Below are 26670 nucleotides of genomic sequence, written 5' to 3' on the forward strand. Positions count from 1 at the left end.
AAACCTATATCCGGACCGCATTCAATCGACGTCTGCTCATCTTCAACCTCTGCCCAAAAAATCCTGAACGCTCCTCCCCTGGCTCGTCAGTCCATCACAGAGCCCAGTTTCCGCCATTGATGTTCCTCCTCCAGACCCTCCATTGAAACCTAGTTCATCTCCTCCATGGAGCTCTCTTCTTGCTTCGCCAACCCACCCACGACAAAGCCCTTCTCCTTCTCCTTCTCCTCCTCCGTCTCCCCGTTCCGGCTCCAAATCCGCCTCAAGAACCCCAGGAAGAAGCTGCCCACATGGCGGGGCCGCTCCGTTGTCGCCGTCGCCGTCGACCCGAAACAAGACCTGCCCAGGAACAGCCCCCAGAGGCTCCTCAAGGAGCTCGCGGAGCGCAAGCGCGCGACCTCGCCGAAGAAGAAGGTGCCCCCGAAGAGGTTCATATTGAAGCCACCCCTGGACGACAGGAAGCTGGCCGACAGGTTCTTGAACAGCCCCCAGCTGTCCCTCAAGTCGTTCCCCCTATTGAGTTCCTGCCTGCCCTCTTCCAAGCTGAACAATGCGGACAGGACTTGGATGGACGAGTACCTGCTGGAGGCGAAGCAGGCTCTCGGGTACCCGCTGGAGCCGTCGGACAGGTTCGGAGACGACAACCCGGCGAAGCAGTTCGATTCGCTGCTGTACTTGGCCTTCCAGCACCCGTCCTGCGAGCGGACGAATGCCCGGCACGTGAGGTCGGGGCATTCGAGGTTGTGGTTCTTGGGGCAATATGTGCTCGAATTGGCGCTGGCGGAGTACTTTCTGCAGCGGTATCCGAGGGAGTCCCCGGCTCCGATGAGGGAGAGGGTGTTTGGATTGATTGGGAAGAGGAACTTGCCGAAATGGATTAAAGCTGCTAGCTTGCAGAATTTGGTATTCCCATATGATGATATGGATAAGCTGACTAAGAAGGACAGGGAGCCGCCTGTTAAGTAAGTTGTTTTGGTACTTTGGCTCTAGTTTGTAATTAGTCTGTGGTTGGATTTCTTATATGCTTTTGGAATGCTAGAGCACTGGTCATTGATTGAACTTTGAAGATCACCTTTTGAATGCTGAATTCTGAGCAACTACTATCGTGATGGGTATGATTTTTCATGTGAGAGCTTTCATTTGCACTTTGTCCTGGTTGTGAGTGAACTCTTGATGAGTTTGTGCTTTTATGCTGAGGATAATGTTATCATGTTCAAACATTTAGTGAAGACTGATGGATTGGAAAGGAAACAGATGTGAAATCAGACTTTAAGCATGTGCAAGGTTAAGGAAATGGGTTGTGGCTGGAGCACTTGGAAAAATTCTAGAAAATACTGAAGGTGTGACTTGAAAATGCTCCCGTTTTGAGAATGTACTCACTGGGCTCTCAAGAGCGTGGAGATGGTGAATTCACTGAATTGGTGTTGATTTAATGACACTGGCATCATTTGGTGGGAAACTTGATAGATGCAGAAAAATAAACAGGGCGAAACTGATTGGAATGTGTTGTTTATTATGATATAACGTAACAGTTTGCTTATGATTTATATCCTTCTTCCACAGATATTTTCGTAGGATTAATCAATTGTCAGTAGAAGAATTGATATGATTTTAGTTTCTCACTAATCAAAGAAAAGCTCATGCTGCGTACGAATTATCAAAATGTCATGCTTCGTGGATTCGTGTTTTTTGATCCATTAAAGTTTTATGAACTTTTCTGGCATTTTTACCTTACCTAAATATCTTGCTGCGTAAATTATTCACCTTCAAGAATAAGTGCTGCGATTTCTTTGTTGTACTTAGTGATCATCCTCTGTCATTTCACTAATATATATATATGCCATATAGGTCGGTTTTTTGGGCTCTTTTCGGGGCAATATACCTGTGCTTTGGAATGCCAGAAGTGTATCGCGTTCTTTTTGAAGTATTTGGAATGGACCCTGATTCTGAGGACTGCCAGCCAAAAATGAGAAGGCAACTTGAGGACGTTGATTATGTATCTGTTGAATTTGATACCAAAACGCTCGGCTGGCAAGATGTTGCTGTCTACAAGGCAAGTAATTCTTTGTTTGCCTCTTCGTACTTGGCATATAGTAGTTTGTAGCCCTTAAGAAAAAAAAAGAAATGGCCAGGAAGAGAACTTGGGAAGCAAATGTTCTATAATTTGTCATGCTCCAGAAGGTCGAAATTGTTTCATTATATCAATAAGCAATCGGAAACTTTCATGAACACTTGTCCACAGTCATTTGTTCTCTCACAATTGGCACTCTCATTTGAGGAGTAAGTAGGAATCAATGGGAAACGATTTGAGATCAAAACCATAAGACATTTTTAACTAAGAGGAGGTAAAGTTTAGTTGACAGGTCAATGTGAGCTCATGTGCTGGGGTCATTAGTATGCACTTAGATAGCAAGTTCAGAGAATTGTTACTTCATCGTCGTGAGAGTTCTGGATACACATTTTACTTGCAGCCTCCAGAAGACGCACTCTTCACACATCCAAGGCTTTTCAGGGCTTGCGTGCCGCCGGGAATGCATCGATTCCGTGGAAACATATGGGACTACGACAGCAGACCAAAAGTCATGCAAACTCTGGGATATCCCTTGAACATGACAGATAGGATCCCCGACATTACCGCAGCCAGAAATATTGAACTTGGACTTGGGTTACAGGTACCAAACTTCTTTTGATCCTCTTGTCTCTACTTAAGTACATAAGCATTCAATGAGATGGGGTCGGCGGTCTAGTGAAGAAGGAATATACTTGAAATTCTTTGATATACCCTGTATTTCTTCATCTCTGTTTTGGGGTTAAGATACTGCTGGCCTTCTTTTTCGGACGGGTTGGCAATCTTTAGATTCATTGGCCTCCTTTGACTATGAAAACTGTGAATTTGAGCTGAAAATTGTGGAACTAAAGTAAGCACTCCATTTCATGAATTTTTTCACATCTTACATTTAATACGACAAGAGTTCGCTTGCTTTGACGGGTTGCGGGAATTATTATGTGCGCATTATTAGCTTCGCCGTGTTGTATATTTGCCTAACTTTGTCGAGGTCAAATTTGTATGGTCTGGTGCGGCTTCCTTAACCATTGTTGCTCTTGTCCTTTCCCCATGCAGCTATGTTTCTTACACCCATCGAAATACAAGTTTGATCATCCTCGATTCTGTTACGAGAGGTTGGAGTACGTCGGCCAAAAGATCCAGGTACATGTCCCTCTCGCATCGGTCATGATTCGACATGATCGGTCGTTACAAAGATAATGCTTTGAATTGATTTACGGAAGCGCAGTACATCATAGTAAAGGATGACAAAAATAATAGATATACCCCTAAAGTTGATGTTTTCTATTTCTGGTTCCAGGATGAGTTTCTGAGAAAAGAAACCCGTTTGACAACGACAAAAAATTTCTATTTCTGGAACAGAAACCCGTTTGATAACAGCACAAAATTTTTATTTCCTGAAACAAAAACTCGTTTGATAAACAACACAAAATTTTATTTCTAGGAACAAAAATCCATTTTTTTAGAAATGGAATAAAAATAATTAGAAAATCCAAAAAATTCCTAAAAATCTCAAAAAAATTCAAAAAATCCAAAAAAAATTGAAAAATTCTAGAAAAATTCATCACAATTTCCAAAAAATAAAAAAATTCAGATTTCGGGAAAATAGGAAATTTGTTGAATTTTTTCAAAAAAAATCAAAAAATCAAAAATTTCAAAACTTCATAGAATGGCTTAAAATACCTGTGGCCACCCACTTTTAGTAAAATTTAAATTTTTTTAGGTGCCCAAAAAAAATATCAAAAATTTTAAAACTTCACAGAATAGCTTAGAATACCTGTGGCCACCCACTTTGAGTGAAATTTTAATTTTGAGGTGAAAAAAAAAGCAAAAAATCAAAAATTTCAAAACTTCACAGAATGACTTAGAATATCTGTGGCCACCCACTTTGAGTGAAATTTAAATTTTTTTAAGTGCCGAAAAAAAAATAAAAACATAAAAAATTAAAAAATTTCAAAACTCACATAATGACTTAGAATGCCTCTAGTCATCCACTTTGAGTAAAATTTAATTTTTTTAGGTGCCCAAATGGTATTTTTGATTTTTTAATTTTTTTTCGGCACCTAAAGAAAATTAAATTTCACTTAAAGTGGATGGCCACATGTATTCTAGCTCATTCGTGAAGTTTTGAAATTTTTGATTTTGCTTTTTTTTTTTTTTAAGCACCTAAAAAATAAAATTTCATTCAAAGTTGGTGGCGCGGGTATTCTAGCCATTCGTGAAGTTTTGAAATTTTTGCTTTTTTGCTTATTTTTATTTTTTTAAGTACCTAAAAAAATAAATTTCGCTCAAAGTGGTGGCACGGGTATTCTAAGTCGCGTGAAGTTTTGAAGTTTTTTTTATTTTTCGGCGCCTAAAAAATTTAAATTTCATTCAAAGTGGATGGCACGGGTATTCTAAGCCATTCTGTGAAGTTTTGAAATTTTTATTTTTTGCTTTTTTTAATTTTTTTAGCACCTAAAAAAATTAAATTTCGCTCAAATTGGGTGGCATGCAGGTATTCTAAGACATTCTATTAAGTTTTTAAATTTTAGATTTTTTGATTATTTTTTATTTTTTTTTTTGCATCTAAAAAAAATTAAATTTCGCTCAAAATGGGTGGCCATAGGTATTCTAAGCCATTTTGTGAAATTTTTTATTTTTTTTATTTTTTTCGGCATCTAAAAAAAATTAAATTTCACTCAAAGTGGGTAGCCACAGATTCTAAACCATTATGTGAAGTTTTGAAATTTTTGATTTTTTGCTTTTTTTTCCCACCTCAAAGACTGTGACTTCCAGATAAACATGTGTTTTGAAGAAAAAATTCTCTCAGAAATGATTCTTATTTTTGGTCTAGAAATAGAAAACCTACTTTTTTTTTGTTTTGATTTCTGGTTCAGAATCGGTTCTGGAACAAAAAGTTGTTCTAGAAATAGAAAAATGGAATTGCGTTACCAAACGGATTTCTGGTCTAAAGCTATTTCTGGGAACAGAAAACCAGTTCTGGACAGAACCAGAATGGTTATCATGCGCTACCAATATGTAATTAGCGCGGCCCTGTCAATTTAATAGGTCAAAATCCGAAACTGCTTGTCCAGCAAGCAATAGCTACAATTTAGGGCATTGAGATAAAATTGTCATCATGTTTATTAGAACTTACATAGATATTAAGTCTGACATACTAAGGATGAAGTAGACATGGCCACGGGCCGGTTTCGGCCTGGAACCGGCTCGGGTCAAACCCGGGACCGGCCCGTTGACCGGGCCCGCGGTTTGGAACCGGAACCGGAACTGGCGGTTCCAGGCCCGGTTCCAAAAAAAAAAACTGCAAATAAGTGGAGAAACTCTTTTTTTTCTCCAAATTTGAGTACAACGTACATTTTTAATTACATTTTATATTGAATAATTCATTATTTCATAATTTAATAATTCATTATTTTTTTATTTCATAATTTATTTTTAAAATTTTTACCGGCTAGTTCCGAACCGGGCCGGAACCGGCGGTTGTTCATACATGGCCACGAACTGGAACCTCCGGTTCCGAACCGTGGCTATGTCTAGGATGAAGGATAGGTAGGTTTGCTCAAAGATCAATTATGGGGATAAGAGTCTGCGAAATCATAGCAGCAATCTAGTCGAGACCGTGTGCGTATTAGTGTATGCAATTGGAAATCTTTTAAGTTCATCCTCGAAGCGCATTGTAGATCTCATTCTAATTTTCCTGATGATGCTGACTTTTAGGATCTGGTGATGGCGGAGAGGCTACTGATGAAGCACATAGACGCGCCGGGGAAATGGCTGCAAGAGAGGCACCGGCGCGTCCTCATGAACAAGTTCTGCGGGCGGTACCTGAGGGACAAGCACCTCCACCACCTCATCATCTACTCCGAGCAGGTGCAGGACTCGTACGAGCACAACCGGCGGCTACGGAACCCGGCCACGACGGCCGTCCAGCAGGCCATCCACGGGCTCTCGTACGCGGTGTACGGGAAGCCGGACGTGAGGCGGCTCATGTTCGACGTGTTCGACTTTGAGCAAATCCAGCCTAAAGCTGTCGTTTAAAAGGATTAGATAGCGAATATATAGCCGTCTCCTTCCTCCATTTTTGGCGCTTTTTGATAATTCGAAATGCTGCTCGCGATCAAACCGTAAAATTGTAAAAGATGGAAACGCATGAACAAGAACTTCTGATCATTATCTAAAATACGATTAGAAAGAGCTCGAGATCACATGAAATTTCGCCGGATCTGATTCGGTGGTTCGAGTTTCGCTCGGTTCGACCGTCGATGCTCCGTGCGCATTTGCGGATGTGGGGGATTTTGCTCTTGTTACCACACGCGAGTGAACACGAAAAGGAGAGGTGATGACTGAGAATGTGCAAAAGCCCTAATTCCATGGAGGATCGAAAAGAAATAGATCGAAAAATAAATGAAATGAAACGAAATGAATCTGGCGATGTTTCGTTTCGTTCGCAGGAAAGAGATCAAGAGAGAGATGGGAGATCTTTCAGTGGATGATGTAGGTAAGCGCCAGAGCTACGAGCATGAGCAGGTACGCGATTCCCTGATCGATCGCCACTCCTGCACACAAGGCGAGACAACCAAAGTTTCATTCCGCGACGCTTCGCCAAACCCCATTTCACATCGCCAGATTGCACACGCGCAGACACAGAGAGAGAGAGAGACGAACCGTCGCTCGAAGGAGCGTGCGCCGGGCTCCGGGCGGCGGCGGCGGAGGCGGTGGAGGAGGACGGCGGCAGGAGGAAGGCCGGCAGGAGCGAGAGCAGGGCGAAGGCGGCGAAGAAGCTCATCCTCGATCTCGACACCTCCATCGATCGTCGCTCGCTCTCTCGCTTATCTCTCTCTCTTTCCGTCTGTCTGCAAGTGCTCGCCGGGAGTGAGGCTCTAGAGAGGGATGGAAATATATTGGGTTCCAAATTTGTCGACCGTTGATGGGACGCCAGCTGTACGGGCGGCAAGGCGCCAGGTGGATTCGAGCTGTTATGCCACAAAAAAAACAAATTCCTTAGGTCCACTGCAAATTATAAAAAAAAAGAAAAAAAACCTCAAACTTTGCCATCTATAACACATTTATCCCAAATTTTTTTTTGCGACGCAAAAAACCCCGAACTTTGCTTTTTATGACACATTTACCCCAATGTATTTAGTCCATGGGCATTTTCGTCTTTTTTGCTTTTTTCTTTTTTTTTTTTTCCTTTCCGGCGAGGGCCCCCCTCGCCGGCGTCGGGCGAGGTTCGCCCTCGCCTGGGCGAGCGAGGGCGGCCCTCGCCCGACTCGAGCGAGGTCGATCCTCGCCGGCGTCGGGCGAGGGTCGACCTCGCTCGAGTCGGCGAGGCCGCCCTCGCTCGCCCGAGCGAGGGCAGCCCTCGCCGGCGTCGGCGAGGTCCGCCCTCGCCGTCCCGCGAGGGCCGCCCTCGCCCGGCGCCGGCGAGGGCCGCCCTCGCTCGACGCCGAGGGTCGACCTCGCCGGATCGGGCGAGGACCGCCCTCGCTCGCCCGGGCGAGGGCGGACCTCGCCGGCGCCGGCGAGGTTGCCCTCGCACGGGCGAGCGAGGGCGGCCCTCGCCCGGCTCGGGCGAGGTCGACCCTCGCCCGGGCCGGCGAGGGTCGACCTCGCTGAGTCGGGCGAGGGCCGCCGTCGCTCGCCCGAGCAGGGCGCGAACCTCGCCCGACGACGGCGAGGGCCGCCCTCGCTCGACGCCGGCGAGGGCCCCCCTCGCCGGATCCGGCGATGGGCAGCCCTCGCCGGATCCGGCGAGGCCCCCTTGCCAGAAAGGAAAAAAAAGAAAAAAAAAAAAAAGCAAAAAAGACGAAAATGCCCATGGACTAAATATATTATGGTAAATGTGTCACAAAAAGCAAAGTTCGGGGTTTTTTGTGTCACAAAAAAAAGTTCGGGGTAAATGTGTCACAGATGGCAAAGTTTGGGATTTTTGGTTATTTTTTCCCAAAAAAAAATATTTAGACATTAGTCCTTGGACGGGCCACATGTATACTTGATAGATAACTATGTAACCATATCGTCCACTTAAAAATGGATATATAAAACTCGATAGTAAAAAGAAAAAAGTGAATGTTCAGGAAAAGGAGAATTTACAATGACGGCGGATACCCTCTGTTTTTATTTTAAGGGCGACGGTCTTTCTTAACTTCAGGTGCCCGATTGAGATGCACATTTAAGGTGCTCCTCAAAAGGGTCGAGTGGAAATTGCGGTTCTCTGGCACGTGCTCGGTACGGTATGCTCCGACGATGCCGATTTACGAACGAAATCAGTGTTATCTGATATCGAACGGTGATCAAGTTTACGGTCCGTCGCGTTATTTAGCATGCTAACTTTATAAAACGCTTCTCGTTTGTTATAAAATATATTATGTGTATGATTTGATTTGCATAGGACAGTGAATCTCTCGCTAACTCTCTCTCTCTCTCTCCAATGAATGGAGATTCCTTTTGCACCCTCCACATGAAAGGTGGTGTGATCGGGGGTTTGAATGATTCCCTACCAAATGATTAAATTATTCATCCTTCGATTTCCGCCGCTGGGGCGTTCTTGGTTTTCTTGTTTTTCTTTTTTTTTTCTGGAGGTTTTCATTAACCTGATTGTTTTCAAACTTCCGGCGTTTTAAGGAATTCAAAATTGAGGAGCCGTTAGTTTCTAACTCAACCCTTGACTTTGGTTCGTCGAAAAAGTGTCACGTGTCGGGTGTAAGCTCTTCTCTATTCTCTCGTGTAATCATGAGCCTGTATCAAATCCGAGAGAAAGCGAGCATAAGCCGGGTGGTTTCTCCTCTCTATCTCGCGACCTCTTGTAAAATTTTATGTTGCAGCTGCTAGGGTGCAGTTCATACTCCCCCATCAACACTGTACAGTGGCCATCTCGGCAGGGTCGTAGGTGGCAGCGCCTCCTTGACGTCAGAGGGCTTTTGTAATATGCATCAATATTTTATTAATAATTTGCGATTGGGCCATGAATAGCCAATAAGTATATATAATCTTTTTTCTTGTAATTGAGAATTATAACAGAAATGTAAGAGGTGCTAATTATAGTTGAATCTTCTACTGGATATAGTCCTAGTTTAAAGATGAACTTGAATAAACCTTGGGTCTCGATCTCTCTTCCTCGCCTTTACCCTCTATTTCGTTATGTTTATTCGACTAATCCTAACATCAGCAACCTTAGCAAGTGTTTGGGGACCGTGTGCAATGATTTCTACTTGGCTAAGTTCAAATTCTTCGTGCACTAATTAAGCTTTTAAGAAGTACCACAGTTCACTCCTCACTGCTCTAAATAAGTTCGGTCCTCTTCTATACATGATGGGAGTTTTCAGGAAAATTCTGTGTAGGGAGCTCTCACAAAGAGCAACTGAACACAAAACTCTTGTTCAACGAGATTTCCTATTTCCCCTGCAAGCAGGATTGTTCTGCGATTCATGTTACGAACCGAAAGCCTCGTCTCATCAAGCAGTGTCGCTGTGCGAGGGAAGCATCTAATTCTCGCGGAGGAAAGAAGAAGTAGAGGAGGGTTTCGAGGAAATAGCCGACCTAACGAAAGCGAAAAGGAGGATGAGAAGAGAGGCGTGGACCGTTTGCATGATCAATCACTAGGAAAATTAGTGTGGACCTCATGGAGACGACGCATGACAAAGTAGACCACTCCATTTCCAGCTATGTTGGTCTGTCTTTCTTTTTGCATGAAACAACAGCTGGAGAGCTTTATGAGTCTATCAGAAAGTGCATAAAAGACTTCACTTCATTATAGACCAGAAAAAAGGACACTTGCTACAATATGGAAGGCTGAAAAGGATGGTTCAGACAAATATTATAGAGCAAGTTCAAGAAAAGAGGGGTACAGGTTGCTGCGCAAAGTAAAAAATGCTCCTTCCTGTTGACTCATGGCACACTGTTGAGTCTTGCAAGATCATCTTAATCAGAATAAGCATATTCAAGTCATCTAGTGGAGGCAAGTGTGTGAGCCTTTAGCTTTCAATAATTTCTCTTTCTGGGCTGCCTCAATCAGTGGTTTTTTCAAATGGGTGTATAGTAAACTAAGCAAATGTCAAGTAAGTGAGGAAAGTTCAAGGAAACATGGCCTTTGAGGAGCTGATTGGGGTATCTCTGCTCTACTAAGCTCATCAAATGAAATAATTGATTAATTTAATTTTATCAATTCAAAGATATGATGTGAGACACTGCTTTTAGAAATTAAGAGCAATGACTTGACTTCATTGAACCATCATCACTGGAAGGTAACATCTGCCTTTGGCTCAAAACCGCTGTTCTTACGGTAGAGTTGAATGTAACCCGGGAAAAAGAACAGATATGTCGATCTCTTGGAATAGTCTATGATCTAAAAATTCCAAGAACAGAAGGTCCCGAGGTAATTGCGCAGCCCTTTGAAGAGTCGTAATTTGGACCGAAGAAGATACACTAGCTAGAGGAATCGATGCGAGAACATTTTCTAAAAGAGACTTGATTAGATACTTTCTGAGGAAAGGCATTGGCTTCATCATACTATAGTAGAAGTTAAAGTATATGATAGATCATAGCCAAGACTTTAACGATGTACCAATTGAGTCGCGCTCACGCTTCGAGGATCATCGCATCATTCTCAAGCAAGCGATGTGCAGGCCATTATGCGTGTGCACAAGCATACACAAGAGGGGAAGAAGAGAGCAAGAGAAGAAACTATTGTCTAGATCGATTCCTTGTTCGATCTTAGCATGTGTATTATATCCTGCTTGCAGAAGAAAGTATCTTACATAAATTTTTGCAACGAAACTGGCTCCCTCAATTACGTCACTAACAAACTCAAGACTTGATTTTCCAGTTTTGAGTGAGTCAGCTGATGTAAATACATGATCAAACTTTACTCATTAAATTATGTATTCAAGTACATTGATTCATCCTAAGACGTAAACTGAGGATATGCCTGGGAGATTCTGACAAGTAGGCCACGGCAAAATATATATCATGATAAAGAACAGCGAAATCTCGCATTTAACTTCGACTAAATCACCCTTCAGACACTTCGATAGAGTTAAGACACTAAAATTTCACATCACCTCCCGAAAAATCTTAAGGTTCCTAGTTTTCTTTCTTTTTTTCTTATGTTGATGACTTGACCAGTGAAGGTGACGCTTGTGAAACAAGAACTGTGCTTAGCTGCTCTGATCTTGGAAGCCAAAGTCATTGAGCATACTATCAAGATCAAAGTCCAATAGGACTTGGTCCTGTTCGGAACCGCCGTTTGCAGACCCCGAATACTCGCTCTTCATCACCACAGAGCACGAATCAGAATGACTCGAAACTTCTCGCGTGGACGAAGGTACATGGTTAAAATCTGAAACTTCAGTGAGACTTGGAGGATAGAGAAGACTCGACTTCGAAGTGGGTGTTCCTGGATTGAAGTTCTGCTTGGGGAACGCCATTGAATTATCTGCATATTCCAGATTCTTGGTCTCAGGATTGATTGAGGCCGAGTTCCGTGCCCAGCCCTGATAATTAAAGTTACTTTGAGGCAATGTTTTCTGAGAAACAATTTGCTTCATTAGCTTCTTCTTGAGCTTGGTGTTCCAGTAGTTCTTCACATCATTGTCTGTTCTTCCTGGCAATTTGGAAGCAATTACTGACCACCTGCGTCGACAGCAACCATAGTGTTTCTATCATTTTCGCAGGGCTTTTATCAAAGTCTAGTGAAATTAACTAGTGTAAAAAAGTTTCTGATTTTAGAATGAACTTTGTTAAAGCTTGCCTGCTTCCTATGGTAAAGAAAAGAGTGCATATAGTGTCATCCTCCTCCTCAGAGAAACCTCCATGCTTTATGTCTGGCCTCAGGTAATTCAGCCACCTTAGCCTGCAACTCTTGCCGCAGCGCTTAAGCCCTTCAAAATCCAAACAAAAAGAAAAAGATCCCATTAATCATCCAGATTAAACAATCAAGTTCTTCAAGAGAAGACTGAAACTGACAACTTTCTTCACAATCCTGAGAGTCCTCAACTCCACTCAACAATGTTTCTTGCAACTTCTAGTTGAAAGCAGTACATGAAAAGCTATCAGAGAGAGAGAGAGAGAGAGAGAGACCGGCTTTGTGAGGAAGAGCAATCCAATTGCCGCCGGTCCCGTACTTGTGTATGTAGCTCACGAGGGTGGCATCTTCTTCAGGTGACCAAGGCCCCCTCTTCACGTTAGCCTTGTCACAGCAAGGAGATCTTACCATGGCCGCCACTTAGTCAAACCAGACAAGCGCTCAGGGACAGCAAAACAGCCAAACAGACACAACTCAAGTTTGTCAGAGAGCTGATAAACGAGCACCCGTAACTTTATGTATAGAAGAATAAAGGTGGATGAGAAAATTGGGACATACACACCTTGACCTTATGACAGCTGAGTCTTTCTTTTCCAATCATATCCTTGTCTTGATGCAAAGCTTGCTTGTAGCTGCAATTTCTTGTGATCTTGAGTGAGAGAGCCCAGTCAATGTGGATGCTCGTGAAGAAATGTCATTGCTTGCCTTTTGAGGTCATCTTGTGGAAGTTCTGATCAGCAGTCGTGGAAGACCTAGCTCTTTGCACATTATCCTCTGACAAAAATTAAAAAAAATTGGGCGTCTCAGCTTTTAACCGGGTCATCGTTGTGCAATGGCGGACGTAGAATTGTAAGTTATAAGGGACGAACCGAGAAACTGCACCCGATCGCAACTTAACGCTCATTGCATTTGGTTGGTATGAGACACGAGTACAGTAATGCCGTTCATAGAAACCGGTCAACGAAATTGGTTCATCAAATAGCGTGTCGGCCCACAAGTCAGTGAGCAATACGATGGACAGAATCGATCATAACATGTACGCGATATTTTGCGAGATCTAACGCATGTCACATGTTCCTTGATATATGATTATCTTAACTAATGGAAAGAGCTTAGGTGATAATTAATTGTCGTACAGGATAGTGTCAACGTCAAAGCTTTTGTCCAAACCAGATACTCACGAGAAAAATTCTTCTCGGTTGTGCTGTGCTAAAGTTCCATTTGTTTATCCAGCTGGCGTTTCCCTCTTCAAGCTACATTCCCACGCTTTCGACTCTAGAATCGGAAAGGAACTCGGATTTAAGCGAGGGATCATGACGACGGGTTGCTACGGTATAAGTTCTCATCCGAGTAGTCGACTAATTATGGGCGTGCCCCCAGAAATCTCCATATCTGAGTCGAGAATAATCGTTCCTTATTTTCTTTTCTGATAAACGAAAAGGGGCGCGAAAGGGACACCGGCATCGAATTTACGCCACAGACAGATAAGGTTTCCCGAGACCGAGGAGTGGCCCAAGGGGATTTCGAATGCACACGTGTTTGGATTCTAGATGGCGTGATGCACCCAAGATATAGACCAAGTCCATGGGGGGGCTTTGCACTGGCTCCCAAGAAATCAAAAACTTGTCCCCCCTGTTTGACATTTGCGAGAGCTAAGCTTTCGCAGTCAAATCTTTTTATGGTATTGATGGGCATAGAGAGGATGATGCAATGGGGCAAGGAATTAGCCAAATCGGTGTCGTGCTCGAGAGAGAATTTTGATTAGTCTTCGATTTTGCCCCACGTGAAACCCATAAACTCACGATTGCTCGTAAAAAATTTCATTACTTCTATAGAATACGTCGGATATGTACGGTCTCAAAAGGCATATAGGACCTACTATCAAGCGATGTTGAACGATGTTGCATGGACGATATTTCAACATCGTAATAATCGCTTTATAAAATTAATTATGATGGTCCTTTTTTCGAATCTCGGCTCTGTTTTTTTTCGGTCGGAGAATCTCGGCTTGAATGACCGCTGTTCGAGCGTCGATCACGATACGTCGCGTGTCATTTTGTAGTTGGCGAGCGTCTAGATTTATAATCATACAAAACATTTTGGGAAAAATTGGTAAAGTGCGAAATGGCCGACCGGAGTTGGACCGCCCTTTTTTTCTAATTTTACTCTTTTATTGTTTTTTCCATATCTAATTAAAATTTTTCTTTCCTTTTATTAACTAACATAAGATTTCCTCTCTTAATTTTCTTTTAATCCAAACAAAGACAAATTTATCATCTGTTTTCTGTTTTTTTTTTTTTTGTTTTTCAACTTATCTTGTTGAGCATAGGATTGTAATTCTTCTATTATGCAATTTCAAATCAATCCACTCATGTGTCTTTTATTATTTTTTTAATTTTCTAAGTATCTTGCAGCTGGATCCAAAATATGAAAAAATCATTTCAATTTTTCTGAGTGAATTTATTATGTGACAAATCAAATTTAGAACAATAAATGAAGAGTACTTATAGTCATAGTGCTATATTGACATATAGTCTATTAAGAACACATAGAATGAGAGGACTTTTTATTAATAAGTAACGTGCGTTACACTTTTAACTTTCATCACATAAATTTGTAACAAACTCATTCAATGCAAAAAAAAATTAGGGTAAAAGCCATAAAAAATCTTGAACTATACCAACTGTGACACATTTATTTTGACATTTTTTTTGTGACGTTAAAAACAGCAAAGCATGCCCACTATGACACATTTATCCCAAAACTTTTTTTGTGACATCAAAAACCCCGAACTTGTACCTATGTGACACATTTACCCTCCGTCAAAGTTCCGTTAGATGATTTTTTAGCCAAAACAACGTCATTTTATTTCATTTAAGCCACGTGGACGCCATGTCGGCACTATTTGCTTTTATGGCATCTGTACAGGTTAATTTTTAAAGGTTTTCATTGATAGAATTTTTACGGATAGTAAATATGTCACACGGGTACAAGTTTGGGATTTTTGGTGTCATTAGAAAAATTTTAAGGTAAATGTGTCACGGTGAGCATAGTATAGGATTTTTGGTGGCTTTTGGCCTAGAAATAATGATATTAATTTAATCTTTATACTAAAAATAATTCATAAAAAGATTTTAATTTTCTTCATCGCAAGGCACAAGCCTACTCCAATTACGCTTAGGGGTATGCAAAAGAACCACAAATCGCCCGAATCGAACCGAACCGACCAGTTATGAGCTGTTCCCGGTTCCAGGTGTGGAACCGTCCACTCGGACCAGACCGGTACATACACACATATATGTACGTATTAATTTTTATGTTTTCAAAATCAAAACCCTAATTCCTAATTATCTTGCCTCATCTCAGCCTCAGTTGCCTCCTTGCACTATTCTCTTAACTCTCTCACCTCATCTTGCTCTCGATCAACTCTCAATGAGCTCTCACCTCCGAACCTCTACCGCGGCATCACAGTCACAGCCTCACCTTCGGCCCTCCCTCGCAGTCACGACCTCACCTCCCTCTCTACTTCTCGCTCTCGATCGCCTCCAGCCTTCAGCCTCGTCGCTCGCTCTCAAGTCTCACGCCTCTCTCTCACGGCTCGCTCTCCTAATTGCAACCTTGCTCGCCGCTCACCACGAGTGTCATGACTCTCGCAGCCAATCCTAGCTGTGGTCCTAGCTAACCCTAATTTCTTTCCTTTTTTTTGTGAGAGAATTACCAACAGTCAACACCATGTTAGTCCAATCATAGAAATGGGCCTCCATTTCTGGCCTCCAATTTTGGGCCGACAACAATCGAAAGGCCCAAAGCCCATAAGCTCGATTCAAGCAAGCCCAAGTCAAGCAATTTCTAACACTATCAATACCGACATTGACAAACCTAAAAACAATGATCAAGTAAGGGTCCATTAAAGTTCAACATTCTAACATACCCAACAAGTTAGTAAAATCCCATTGTTTGATACTAGGAAATACTACGAAAGATCAAATCGATATTTATCGACTCGGACTATACAAAACCAATCAAAGAAAAGTTACAAGTGGCTTTGCCGAAAGTCGCAATAGAGAAAAAAAACAAAGAACGAAGAAGTAATTCACGATCTCCTTTATCTGACTCATCATAATTTCTATAGGAATAGAATTTTTCTTGGTACTTGGTACTGTGGGACATCATCGAAAAAACAGATAAATCGTCGAGATGTATATGAAGATTCGATATCTCGAACTCGATGAGTTTTTCCCGATTTAATATAAATCGGGTTCACTTTCTTATGTAAGAAGAGCCAAAGCATTCCATGTAGTGGAATAGCGTGTGTAGGGATGGGAATCGATAAATCAGTTGCGTAATATGCATAGACAAAGTTGACATTGATTGCGCAGTATTTTTTTTTTAAACTCTATTGACTTATCAAGCAAGGGCAATCGATGGCGACCCTCCTGTGCCTGCTTCTTCCCTTTTCACTATCAAACCCATCCATCAAAGCGTCGATGTGGAGATTTTAGTGGCCAAACACATCAAGGCGTGCCATCACGCCTTTGAATTATTACATATCACATAGGTAGCAATCGGAGGTATGCATCATCCCTAGTGATAATTTATACAACTCGGACCACGCCCCACCCGAAATTAACAAAAACGACGTAATCCCCACTCGACATTTAGTCTATATCATATTAAGATAAGACCTTAGCCCTCGAGATGATGACGATTGAAAAGTACAAACCTAACAGTCTTCTCCATTCTCATCAACCACGGGGGGCTCGAACTAGTGGTCTGTATTAACCCTAGGAAAAGCACGCAGGAGCGCACGAGATGGTGGTGATGATGGTGACAATTGGGGAGGGGATTTGCACTTGGAGCAAGACGTATCATGCACTTGTGTTGACCGGAGCTTCCATGTGCTGGGAAAATGCACTACAAGGCACTCCTTTCCCTGGATTCTGTAGTTTGCTGGTCATTGACAAAAATCAAAGATTTCACAGCATTGGGATGATGATTAGAATGGGCATATAAGAGACAAATATTCTTTGCTTGACATTAAAAGTTGATGATTGTCATCCATAATCGACCGCCTTGATTGACCGTGATCTAGAGAGGGGAAACGCACTGCAAAGGCAAACCCCCCACCCAAATGGAAATTCCGAATTTGGACACTCGAATTACATCGGATTAATCGACACCGAAGTAACTTGATCGGCAGGTTAAAGGAGTAATCTAGAAGATGAAGGTTGTGTTTGGCCGTTTAGATTTCGAGATAGGACGGAATTGTATAGGATAAGATAAGTGTTTAACTCAAACAGAAGCTGTCCTATACCTCAGATCTCCGACTTTTCCTCCATTCATTTTTGTGTTTCTTCTCTCCCGCCATCTTCCTTATCTCAACAGGAGATGGAGGAGTCAGTGTTGACAGCTCACACTATAAGAGTTTCAACATTTAAATCCGAATGAAGTGACTTTTATTTTTTCTTCAAATATTGCGGCGTAAGCATTGTGATTTTTTTTTTAAAATTTAAGTACACAAAACTTTCTCATATATAAACTTAATATAATAGACCTGATAATCGACATAACGATCCATGGGTGCGGCTAGTAGGGATGTACAAAAAATCGAGAATTGCCCGGACCCGGAGCGGTTCCCGGTTCCAGGTGTGGAACCGCTCACCCACCCACCCGAACCCCACCTATAATATAATAATAAATATATTTATTTAATTTTTATTTTAAAAAAAGAAAATTCCTAAATTCCTAAACTAAACATAACTTGCTCGACGTTCACAGACTCACATTGAGACAAAAAACACATTTTTTCGCTTTTGCCTCACGCTCACTCTCGCTCTCACTCTTCTCGGTCGATGCTCACCTCACCGTCTTATAGGGGTGAGCATGGTTTCAGGTTCTACCCTGAAACCTGAGAACCTGACCGATGAGAACATGTAGGTTACAGGTTTCAAGGTATGCAGGGTAAGTTTCAGGTTCCAAAAATTAGGGAATCTGTTTCGATGTGTAGGTTCTAAGTTCTAGGTAGGTGGAACCTGGAACCTGAAACCTAAATAAGTTTTTTTGTGTTTTTTCTTGGTTTATGTCTTCACGTGATCCTGTGGTGTTTCATGGCGTTAGATGATGAATGTATAATCTGGAACCATTAGTCTGAGCTTTCATTTCATGACTTGTTAATGTTTCATATTTTTTATGTATCTAATACAAGTTGTGGTCAGTGGATCAAATCAGCAAGTGGTGGAACCTAGATAAATCCTGGAACCAACTTGGAACTTGTGATAAGATAGGTTCCAAATTCCAAAAAATGAGGAACCTATTCTCATAGGTAGGTTCCAAGTGGAATCTATACGGAACATGAAATCATTCACCCCTAGTATCGATTCATGCAATGACTTCTCATTTTAATTATATATTTGAACCATAATGCCAGGAAAATTAGTCTTTTGTATTCTCTTTGGTGAATGAAAAACTTGTTCGGTATTATTGCATTCATTTTCATTTTGTTTAACTGAAAATGAAATAAAAAATGAGAACATGTTAGACCCTGGAACCTACCCTAGAACCTGTGACAGAGTAGGTTCTAAGTTCCAAGTTCCAAAAAATAAGGAACCTGTACCCGAGGATAGGTTACAGGTTCTAGGTAGAACCTGTAAGGAACTTAAAACCGCTCACCCCTACCGTCTCCAACTCTCCATCTCCGTCTCCGTCTCTGGCTAGTGGGACCGGTTCCATGGACCCACCCAGAAACGGGACCAGACCAGCGGTCCGATTCCCGGGTAGATCCATGGAATCAACGGGCGGTCCCTAGTTTCAATTTTTCGGAACCAATCCTTAATGGGCAATTCCTGGTTCTAGAGTGAGAACCTCCCACCCGGACAATACTCATCCCTAACGGCTAGCGCCATAGGGCCCGAAGGCACTTCTAGGCAGTCCTGAACAAGGGCCTTTGTTAATAGTCCCGGCTCGGTCCTACAAGGCCCAAACCAAGCGCGACAAACTGACGTTGTACTTATACGTTTGGGTTTCTTGGTGGGCAAGCCAGGGCAACACTTTAGGCCTAATGCGAGAGTCCGGCCCAAGTTCGACCACGAATCACCTCTAATACCCATTTTTCATATATTTTGACGAGACAAAATAAGCAAACCAAAACGAAACCCTCCCTCATCATAAGAGAGTGCTTTCTAGTAGCTTAAGCTTTTAATACTCTAATTTTTCTTTCATCCATAGGTAAGTGATGAATCCGATCTACAGTCGGGCGAACCATAAACACGTAATCTACGTCGGTCTCTGATTGCACCCGTTAGCTCATACTCGCCGGTCACTTCAGAGTTCGAACTCCCATTTCCGATTTTTCTTTTCTTTTAAAAAAAAAAGTATATGTCGAGTCCAAAATGTCAATCTCCGACGTCGCACAATGGTCAAATATCGAGAAATCTTGCAAGATCTATAGAAAGTCGAAAGCACGGAAGCCCCTCCTCCAAACATAATTTCCCCTTTTCTCTCCTTTTCTCCTCCTCCAAAATTCTAGAAGCGTTAGGTTTTCTCAAATCTATAGCTCCAATTTAGCCGTGGGATGGTGATCTCCGGATTCAAGTCAAGGGACGCCCAAAGGAGGAGGAAGTCAATGGTCTCGAAAGCCCGTTCGGACAAAAACGATCTCACCATCAGGACAACGGATCGGTAAAAACCGTCCGCTTCGGCTTTTTGGCGCTTTGTTTCTTCTCTTGTTTTTCTTTTGTTTTTTTTTAAACCCTTAATCCACGGAGATGTTGACAATGGAAACCGTAGCTTGCATCACCAAAAGGATCGGTTCCGTCCATTGACTAGAAGACGAGAGGATTTGGGCCCCGCGTATCCGACGGCCGGAAACGGAAGCAGTGGATGAGGGAAAGGCTGATCCGACGGACGCCGGGGTGGGGGCGGAAGGGGAAAAAAGGCTCCCCGGGAGAGAGTGTTTTACCGGGGCAGCGAATGGGAAGACTTTCCTTTGCGTGTCCGAAGGGGGGGGGGAAAATAATAATGGGATAGTTGTCGCCGCCTATATGCCTATGCTCCCTGCTTTTTAGCTTTACTCTCGATCGTTCTGATGCCTTCTTTCTAATGTCTTCTTTCATTAAATTTTTCTAAAAAATTCAAATTATTATTCTCCGACCAAAAAAAAAAAGGAAAAAACTTATTCTTCATATCAGTAATACACCAACCGATGGGATAATACTTTTCTAGTAAACGTACATGTTTTGAATTTTTCACGGAAAAAGAAAACTTAATTCGAAGTGCGTGTCCTTAAAGATGATCGTTTATGGCCATAATTTAGAACTTCGAAGCCAAGATGATCATATTTAAATTTTGAATATTTTAGGGTCTTCGTAGAAACCTTGAATTCATTGCAGTACATAATGCTTTCACATTAATGCTCCATTTATTTCGTAAAAATAAATAATTCATATTCACATTAATACTTCATTCATTTCGCGAAAAATAAATAATTTAAAGAATATTTCCTTATTTTTATCGCTCACAAAAATAAATAAATCAATAACTAATAAATATATTTAAATATACATTTTTATAAATTATTATTTATTAATTAATTATTTCGAGCAATACAAATAAATAAACGAAATTAGACATAAAGTAAATATTCCATCACCAGAGCAGAGGGCTGAAAAAGAAATACAAGGTCACTTTAGAATTGTGAATTTACCATTATACAAATTTACGTGTCGATACTACTATATCATGAAAAATTCAGGATGCTATTTTGATTTTGGGAAGAAAAATTAAAAACAAGTGCTTCACGAGATTCAGATTAAATAAAAAAAAAATAAGAGAAAAAAATCACGCCCCGCAGAACATCCAAGCATATCACTAGTCAGATGATGTTCCCACAGTTCGTCGGATGCTGACCAAAAAAGCTTTTCCTCCATCGAAGGACCCATAGGAACACGACCTGCTTACAAATTACTCGGAACAACCCGAGCGAGCAGGATCGCCAGAAGCAAAATACGCGAGGAGGAAGGGCCAGGAAGAGCGACAGGAGACACAAGAACTAAGGTATGGAAGATGACAAGAACAAAGATCATTTATCATATGGTGCTTCTTCGGATGTTACACAGACGCAGCCAGGAATCAGTTTTGAATAAAACCTCGGCAGTCCATACATACGACTTCTTGATGATGATTGACAAAACATGCAGAGACGACAGTAGAAGATAAGGTGCAGAGTATCCGACTCCAAAGAACATTTACAATAATCAGTGAGTGCTGCTTATCTTCTTACCTTAATCATACCACTCTCTCGTCTAAACCCCAAATTTTTCACATTTCCAAAAGGAGGATAAAATTGCCCAAATCCAATCTCTGCTGCTGCTGATCTGACTGGAAAAAATTACCCAATCTTTGCTACTTTCCTCCCCTTCTGATCTTCTTCTCGGAAAACCACCAACCCCACAAATACAAAAAGATCAGGACAGCTTCCATCTGACCTTCCAACCCCCCAAAAACACCCTTCTTTCTACAATATCCATTGTATCTATTATAAATATACGCTAATTAATTAATAATTTGATACTAGACTTATATATACACCGAATCTTGAATTGCTGCTTCTGCTCTGGAGACCATAAGCCCTCCCTCTCCATCTGTCTCTCGCTCTCTCCCTCCCTCCCTCCATGTTCTGTACACTGCAAACAGAAGAACCCCAAAAAAGGAACATCCAGAACCACTCGCTTCCCACTTCCCAGGATCCGAATCAATTCACCAGATCCGACACCCAGTCGACATCCGGTCCGCCGCCGCCGAGGCTGGGCTGTTCTGGCTCGGCCCGGTCCAGAGAGCTCTCCTCCCTCAGTTTCTCAAACATCTTGGCCCTCAAGCCCCTCCCTGACTCCACCCTCTCCATCAGCGGCTCCTCCTCCTCCTCCTCAACCTGGTCCCAGAAATCCAAGTATCCGATCCCCGACCGGGCCGGAACACGGGTCGGGGTCGTCGGCATGCTGCAGAACCCGGGTCGGAGCGGCGACCCGAAAGAACCGGTGGGGGTGACATGAGCATTTGCATTCCAAGTGGAAGGCAGAGACTTAACCTTACCGAGCTGCAGGTTCCTCAGCGAAGCCATCACCATCTCGTTCACGGAGCTCGACCCAAGCGACCGGCTCAGAGACTGGTGAGTCACCGCGGCCGCCATCGGCGACATCGGCGGCGAATCCTCCGGCGAGACCGTGCTCGGAGAGGCCAGGAACGGAAGCTGCCTCGCAGCCCCCCTGGGGCTCTGCTGCGGGGTCACCACCCTAAGCTGCTCCGGCGTGTGCGCGAAGAAGCACACGCGCCGCTGGCACCCGGCGCCGTCCTTGCACGGCTGCGTCCTGTATCGCGCCGGGTGGAGCCAGCACTCGAACACGCCGTGCGCGAACTCGCACGCGTCCCCCTTCCGGCAGCTCCCCTTGCGGAACTCCGGGCACGCGGTGCCGGAGTAGTGGTACTTCCTCGGGTCCCGCCGGCGGGCCTTCTCCCCGGGGTGGGCGTAGGGGCACTCGGTCCAGTCGTGCGACCGCCCCCGCGCGCACCGCCTTACCTTGAACTCGTACATGCGGAAGCTGTCGCACGAGTAGACGTCCATGGGGAAGTCCGCCTCGCGCGAGGACGGTAGGTCCGGGTCGGGCTCCGCGTCGGGGCGGTTCGACGGCAGGTACCGCCGGAGCGCCGCCACGACGTCCTGGAGGTGGCCGGGGCTCGCGGCGGAGGGGGAGGAGTCACAGCGGCCGAAGCCGGCATTGAGCGAGTAAGGGGAGTACGGGGAGTGGGGGACCGCGTCGTCCGCCGGATCGTCGAGGACCGGCCACGGTGGGACGTCGATCGTCGGGTTGGTCGGCCGGTGAGGCTCTCCGAGCATCATCTTCTCCTCCTCTACGGCGGAGCTCCGAGCTGCAGAGAGGGGTTTTTGGAAGCTTATGGGGTGGAAGACGACCGAGGTTCATGGTATTTAAAGCGGCGGGGGAGGGGGCTTAACCCTGGTCGGGTTGGGATTCAACCGTGGTTAGATGAATTACCTCTGGCGGTAGAAACTAGAAAGCCAATGCTGATTTGTCGCTGTTAAAAAAAACACGAAAAAGAAATCGCCGGAGCCTTGCTAACCTGACGGGGACGGAGGGGGGGATCTCGCGCGACCGTCTCGCTCGGGGCCTACACGTGGCCTCTTTCCCGCACTGTTCTGCCACGTGGCGGAGAATGTGGGGGCTGTCAGGGGACCGGGGTGGTGGGGGAGCTGTCATTCTATAAAAGCTCCGCTGGAGGAAAAAGGAGAAATTGGTGGGTTTGCCCCTGGTGCAAGTGAAGTGTTGAGGCGGTGGGGGTGTAGGGGGGAGTAAAATATACGCATGAAAAAGATAAAAAAGGAAAATCATTAAATAAAAAAGCTTAGATTAAAATCTAGAATCTAAAGCATTAGGTGCTAATAATGCATAGCCCGTTTGAATTTAATAAGGCGAATCGAATAATGGTAGATAAGAACGAAAAAAAGTAGTAAAAAAAAAAGCGAGACTACTTCGCTTGATCCTATCTTTTTCGTATCGTCATAAGATTTAGAGCTTTGCTAACATAATACTCTTTGGGTAATGTATTATGAGCCACAAATTCTTGAAGGAACAGGCTCCACGATAATTTTTAATTATTTGTTATTTATTTGTTTTGGCCCAAAAGATATCGTTATTTTCACGGTAGATTCAGGACAGTTGCATAAGCATTCCTCTAAGATTCAACCATTCGGCGGTGTTCTGTTTGTTTCGCGAAAAATGAATGATTTGAAAAATATTCTTCTCTGAAATGATCGCATGTATTGCTTACAAAATGAAACGAAAATTTTTACCGGTAATAAACATATTTTTTATTTACCAATTATTTCAAACAATACGAGCGTTTATTTTTAGAAAAATATTTTCCATATCGTGCACTTTTCACGAAATAAACGGAGTCTTAATAAGAACTTCGTGCGCTTATTAAACGGCTTAAGTCCCAAAAAAAACCCCAACATCAATTCTAGTCGTAATTATGCCCTGAACTTTTTTTGTCTCGAAAAAACTTCAAGCATATCTAGTACCATTCTAGGATATGAAAATCAGGGATGACTACCGGCAATTTTTTTGACAAAGGGCTATTGAGGACAGATTTGAGACTAAAGTAAAAATTGGTTATATTTCTTTTGGACAAAAAATAAAAATTCGAGGGTAGATTTGGTACTAAACATAAATATGGGTTTTTAAACAAATATAGACAAAAAAAAAAGTTAGAAGCAGAATTAAGACTAAACCTAAAATTGAGGTTATTAAACTTGATATATCTCATCGACCAAAAAAAAATCGATTTATCTCGCTTTTCGAAAAAAAAACTACTAAATTTTTTGTTTTGATTTTGAAATTTTTATTGAGCAGGCCCTCATAATTTCGTACAACAATTTAAGCGCCATGTCAGTGGTTAGTGTAGCTCAACTGTTTTGTACTAAAAATTAAGCTTATAAAAATAAAATATATTTTTTTTCTGCGTATGTTTCGACACTATGGCGAGAGATGGACCGGACAAAAGAAGATGGTACTGCATTGTCTCACATCTTTTCATTATTCGAGAGATTAAAAAAAGAAAAAAACAGAATTTTCTTCCCCCATTATTTAGACACGTGGAAGAGCATAATAAGAGTGCAAGAAATAGTAGAAATCAATTTACTTGTACACATACCCAATCACATGAGTAAGAAATCCATTATCTTAAATAGTAGATATCTACATTCTGCTAAATTTTTCATTGATTAATTTTAAATTAGAGATATACAAAAGTTGTATCCTTTCAAAATACTTGATTATATTCCGACCAAAAATAAAAATAAGAAAAATAATACTTGATTATATTTGTGCTTTTTTTCCCGATACCCAATTGACGCTTTCATTATCGTTTTTTGCTTTCAGAAACAGAAAAGAAGAATTGTCTATATAAATATGACCAAACGGCTTAAAATTTCGTAGGGCATTCGCTTCCATATATAGTGTTATAACACTAATAATCGTAAACAGAATCTAAGTAAACTGCTGAATCTTCCCCGGCGAAAAAGGACATGGGTTTTGTATAAAAATTATATATTTAATTATGTATGGTCACTGCAGATCCCGAAACTTCGCGAAAATATTAGAATATGTAAATATTTATTTTCATTCCCTTGGATCTCAATTTTGGTCTTACTTTTCCCTCAAAAGGATGCACAGTCAAATTGAACAAGGAAAATTGAGGTCACTTTGGAATTCAAAGTAATAAAGCTTAGTCTACAATAATGTCCATTCTCTCTCTATTGGTGACCCCACGAATTGAATTCTCGTGTGCTCTCAATCAATTCCACCCATTGAAACTCCAAGGGCTACGTTCTGGTTGAGCAAACCAAGGGCAGTAACTCCATAGGAAGCAGTTCCTTCTAGAGCGACCTAAAGAAAGAAAGGAAGAAAGAGATGTTTGCTTTGGTACCCCAAAAGCAACAAGTTTAGAATATCAACCCAAGTTTCCTTTTCTTAATTTGAATTATATGGGAAAATAAAAATAAGAACTTTGGGGTCCCGTTTGTCCAAAGGAGAAATCCGACTTTCCAGTGTTTGGATGACGGAAAACTAATCAATATGTGTAAAATGTTTTCCATAGACTGAAAATAACAAGTTTAAATTTTGGAAAAACGACTCCCCTGTTTAACAAGAAGGAAACCGGTTATCTTAAACCACAAAACAAATGAAAATTTTATTATTTTCATCGAAAATGATTTTCAGGGAAAAGATTTTCCTCCATCGTAAAGTTTCCAGTGAAGCAAATCGGCCCCTGTGTAATGCTGAAAATTGCTTGATAATGGTGGTGTGCGGTGGATGACAATTGTAATTGGACATAGTTCATCTAGAGCCTATTGAACATGGAGGATACTCGTTTTATGTTGCTAGAAATGGAGGTCTCACCTCTCGCATTTGTGTGCCAAACATCGATATAATATGATTAGGAACGGGACGAATTTGTGTATGCACCAAATATGGAATCAATCACTGTTGATATGGAGATAGGAATGGGACGAGTTTGGATTGATTGGTCACATCCCACGGACTTGTCCCGAACCTTGTCGAGTTTTCAAACAGTCTAAAAAATCACTCCCACTTGAGTATACAAAAAATCGAAAAGCTTGCCCAAAACTCGAATAGTTTGTAGTTTCGTTATTTCGAATTAATGAATGTACAAATCAAAACATGAATAATGCAATTATCCGATTTAGTTAGAGCACTATCCAAAAAACCTATTCTTTAGTCAAGATGGGGTTTCGAATGCCCATGTGTTGTATCTTACCCCAATAATATAATTCATCGGGATCAAATCATAAAGTATCCACCGACTAAATCATAAAGCCATCTCAAATCTCATAAGTCATAAGATTATTTGTGTAAGATATTTTGAATCAATCCTACAAACCTACAAGATTTGACGGGGGCGTAAAACCAATTCAACTCGATCTGCCGACATCCCTAATTAAGTCATCGGAGCTCCCGCGAGCCCCACCAATCCATCCAATTTTCTCTAGGCCCCTAGTAATCTATTCCCATGCCCTATGGACTTGGCTTGACCAAGTGTACCAACACATCCTCAAACCAATGTCCAAAATCACAAAAAAATTTCCCCAACCCCTCCTCTCTACTCATGATTTCCAAAGAGACATGGTGATGAGGATAAAAGGGCCAAAAGCAGCCATGTGCAAAGGCATCAAAAGCTCTGCAAGTCTTCAGCCAAAATCCATCCACCA

General features: G+C 42.3%; 3 protein-coding genes across 3 annotated transcripts; 1 reads left to right on the forward strand and 2 right to left on the reverse strand.

Moving 5' to 3' along the window:
• The first annotated feature begins 26 nt into the window (after positions 1-26).
• LOC115684592 (ribonuclease III domain-containing protein RNC1, chloroplastic) lies at positions 27-6135 on the forward strand. Its single transcript, XM_030609377.2, has 5 exons — positions 27-962; positions 1849-2053; positions 2472-2672; positions 3122-3208; positions 5786-6135. Exons 1-5 carry the CDS (start codon positions 166-168, stop codon positions 6104-6106), a joined length of 1611 nt encoding a protein of 536 aa, XP_030465237.2. The 5' UTR covers positions 27-165; the 3' UTR covers positions 6107-6135.
• A 4786-nt stretch (positions 6136-10921) lies between these two features.
• Positions 10922-12670, reverse strand: LOC130137062 (transcription factor MYB36-like). The gene is made up of 3 exons (XM_056307778.1): positions 12146-12670; positions 11817-11946; positions 10922-11698 (listed from the first exon to the last, which is right to left on the reverse strand). The coding sequence occupies exons 1-3, from the start codon at positions 12279-12281 to the stop codon at positions 11224-11226; spliced, it is 741 nt and encodes a 246-aa protein (XP_056163753.1). The 5' UTR covers positions 12282-12670; the 3' UTR covers positions 10922-11223.
• Positions 12671-21073: 8403 nt separating this feature from the next.
• LOC130137066 (zinc finger CCCH domain-containing protein 20-like) lies at positions 21074-22835 on the reverse strand. Its single transcript, XM_056307792.1, has one exon. It carries the CDS (start codon positions 22759-22761, stop codon positions 21619-21621), a length of 1143 nt encoding a protein of 380 aa, XP_056163767.1. The 5' UTR covers positions 22762-22835; the 3' UTR covers positions 21074-21618.
• Positions 22836-26670: the final 3835 nt, after the last annotated feature.

Source organism: Syzygium oleosum, unplaced genomic scaffold, assembly GCF_021117445.2.
Source record: "Syzygium oleosum isolate NSW1041296 unplaced genomic scaffold, Sole_v2.1 Sole_v2.59, whole genome shotgun sequence".
Lineage (NCBI taxonomy): Eukaryota > Viridiplantae > Streptophyta > Magnoliopsida > Myrtales > Myrtaceae > Syzygium > Syzygium oleosum.

What these genes read in the sequence shown, in the direction of transcription:
- LOC130137066 (XM_056307792.1), bottom strand. Translation starts at nt 22,761, where the DNA reads ATGATGCTCGGAGAGCCTCACCGGCCGACCAACCCGACGATCGACGTC.
- LOC115684592 (XM_030609377.2), top strand. Translation starts at nt 166, where the DNA reads ATGGAGCTCTCTTCTTGCTTCGCCAACCCACCCACGACAAAGCCCTTC. An exon ending in AAGATGTTGCTGTCTACAAG is followed by an intron (nt 2,054 to 2,471) that starts GCAAGTAATTCT and finishes TTTTACTTGCAG; the next exon opens with CCTCCAGAAGACGCACTCTT. An exon ending in ACGTCGGCCAAAAGATCCAG is followed by an intron (nt 3,209 to 5,785) that starts GTACATGTCCCT and finishes GCTGACTTTTAG; the next exon opens with GATCTGGTGATGGCGGAGAG.
- LOC130137062 (XM_056307778.1), bottom strand. Translation starts at nt 12,281, where the DNA reads ATGGTAAGATCTCCTTGCTGTGACAAGGCTAACGTGAAGAGGGGGCCT. An exon ending in TGCTCTTCCTCACAAAGCCG is followed by an intron (nt 11,947 to 12,145) that starts GTCTCTCTCTCT and finishes TGGATTTTGAAG; the next exon opens with GGCTTAAGCGCTGCGGCAAG. An exon ending in TTCTTTACCATAGGAAGCAG is followed by an intron (nt 11,699 to 11,816) that starts GCAAGCTTTAAC and finishes CTGTCGACGCAG; the next exon opens with GTGGTCAGTAATTGCTTCCA.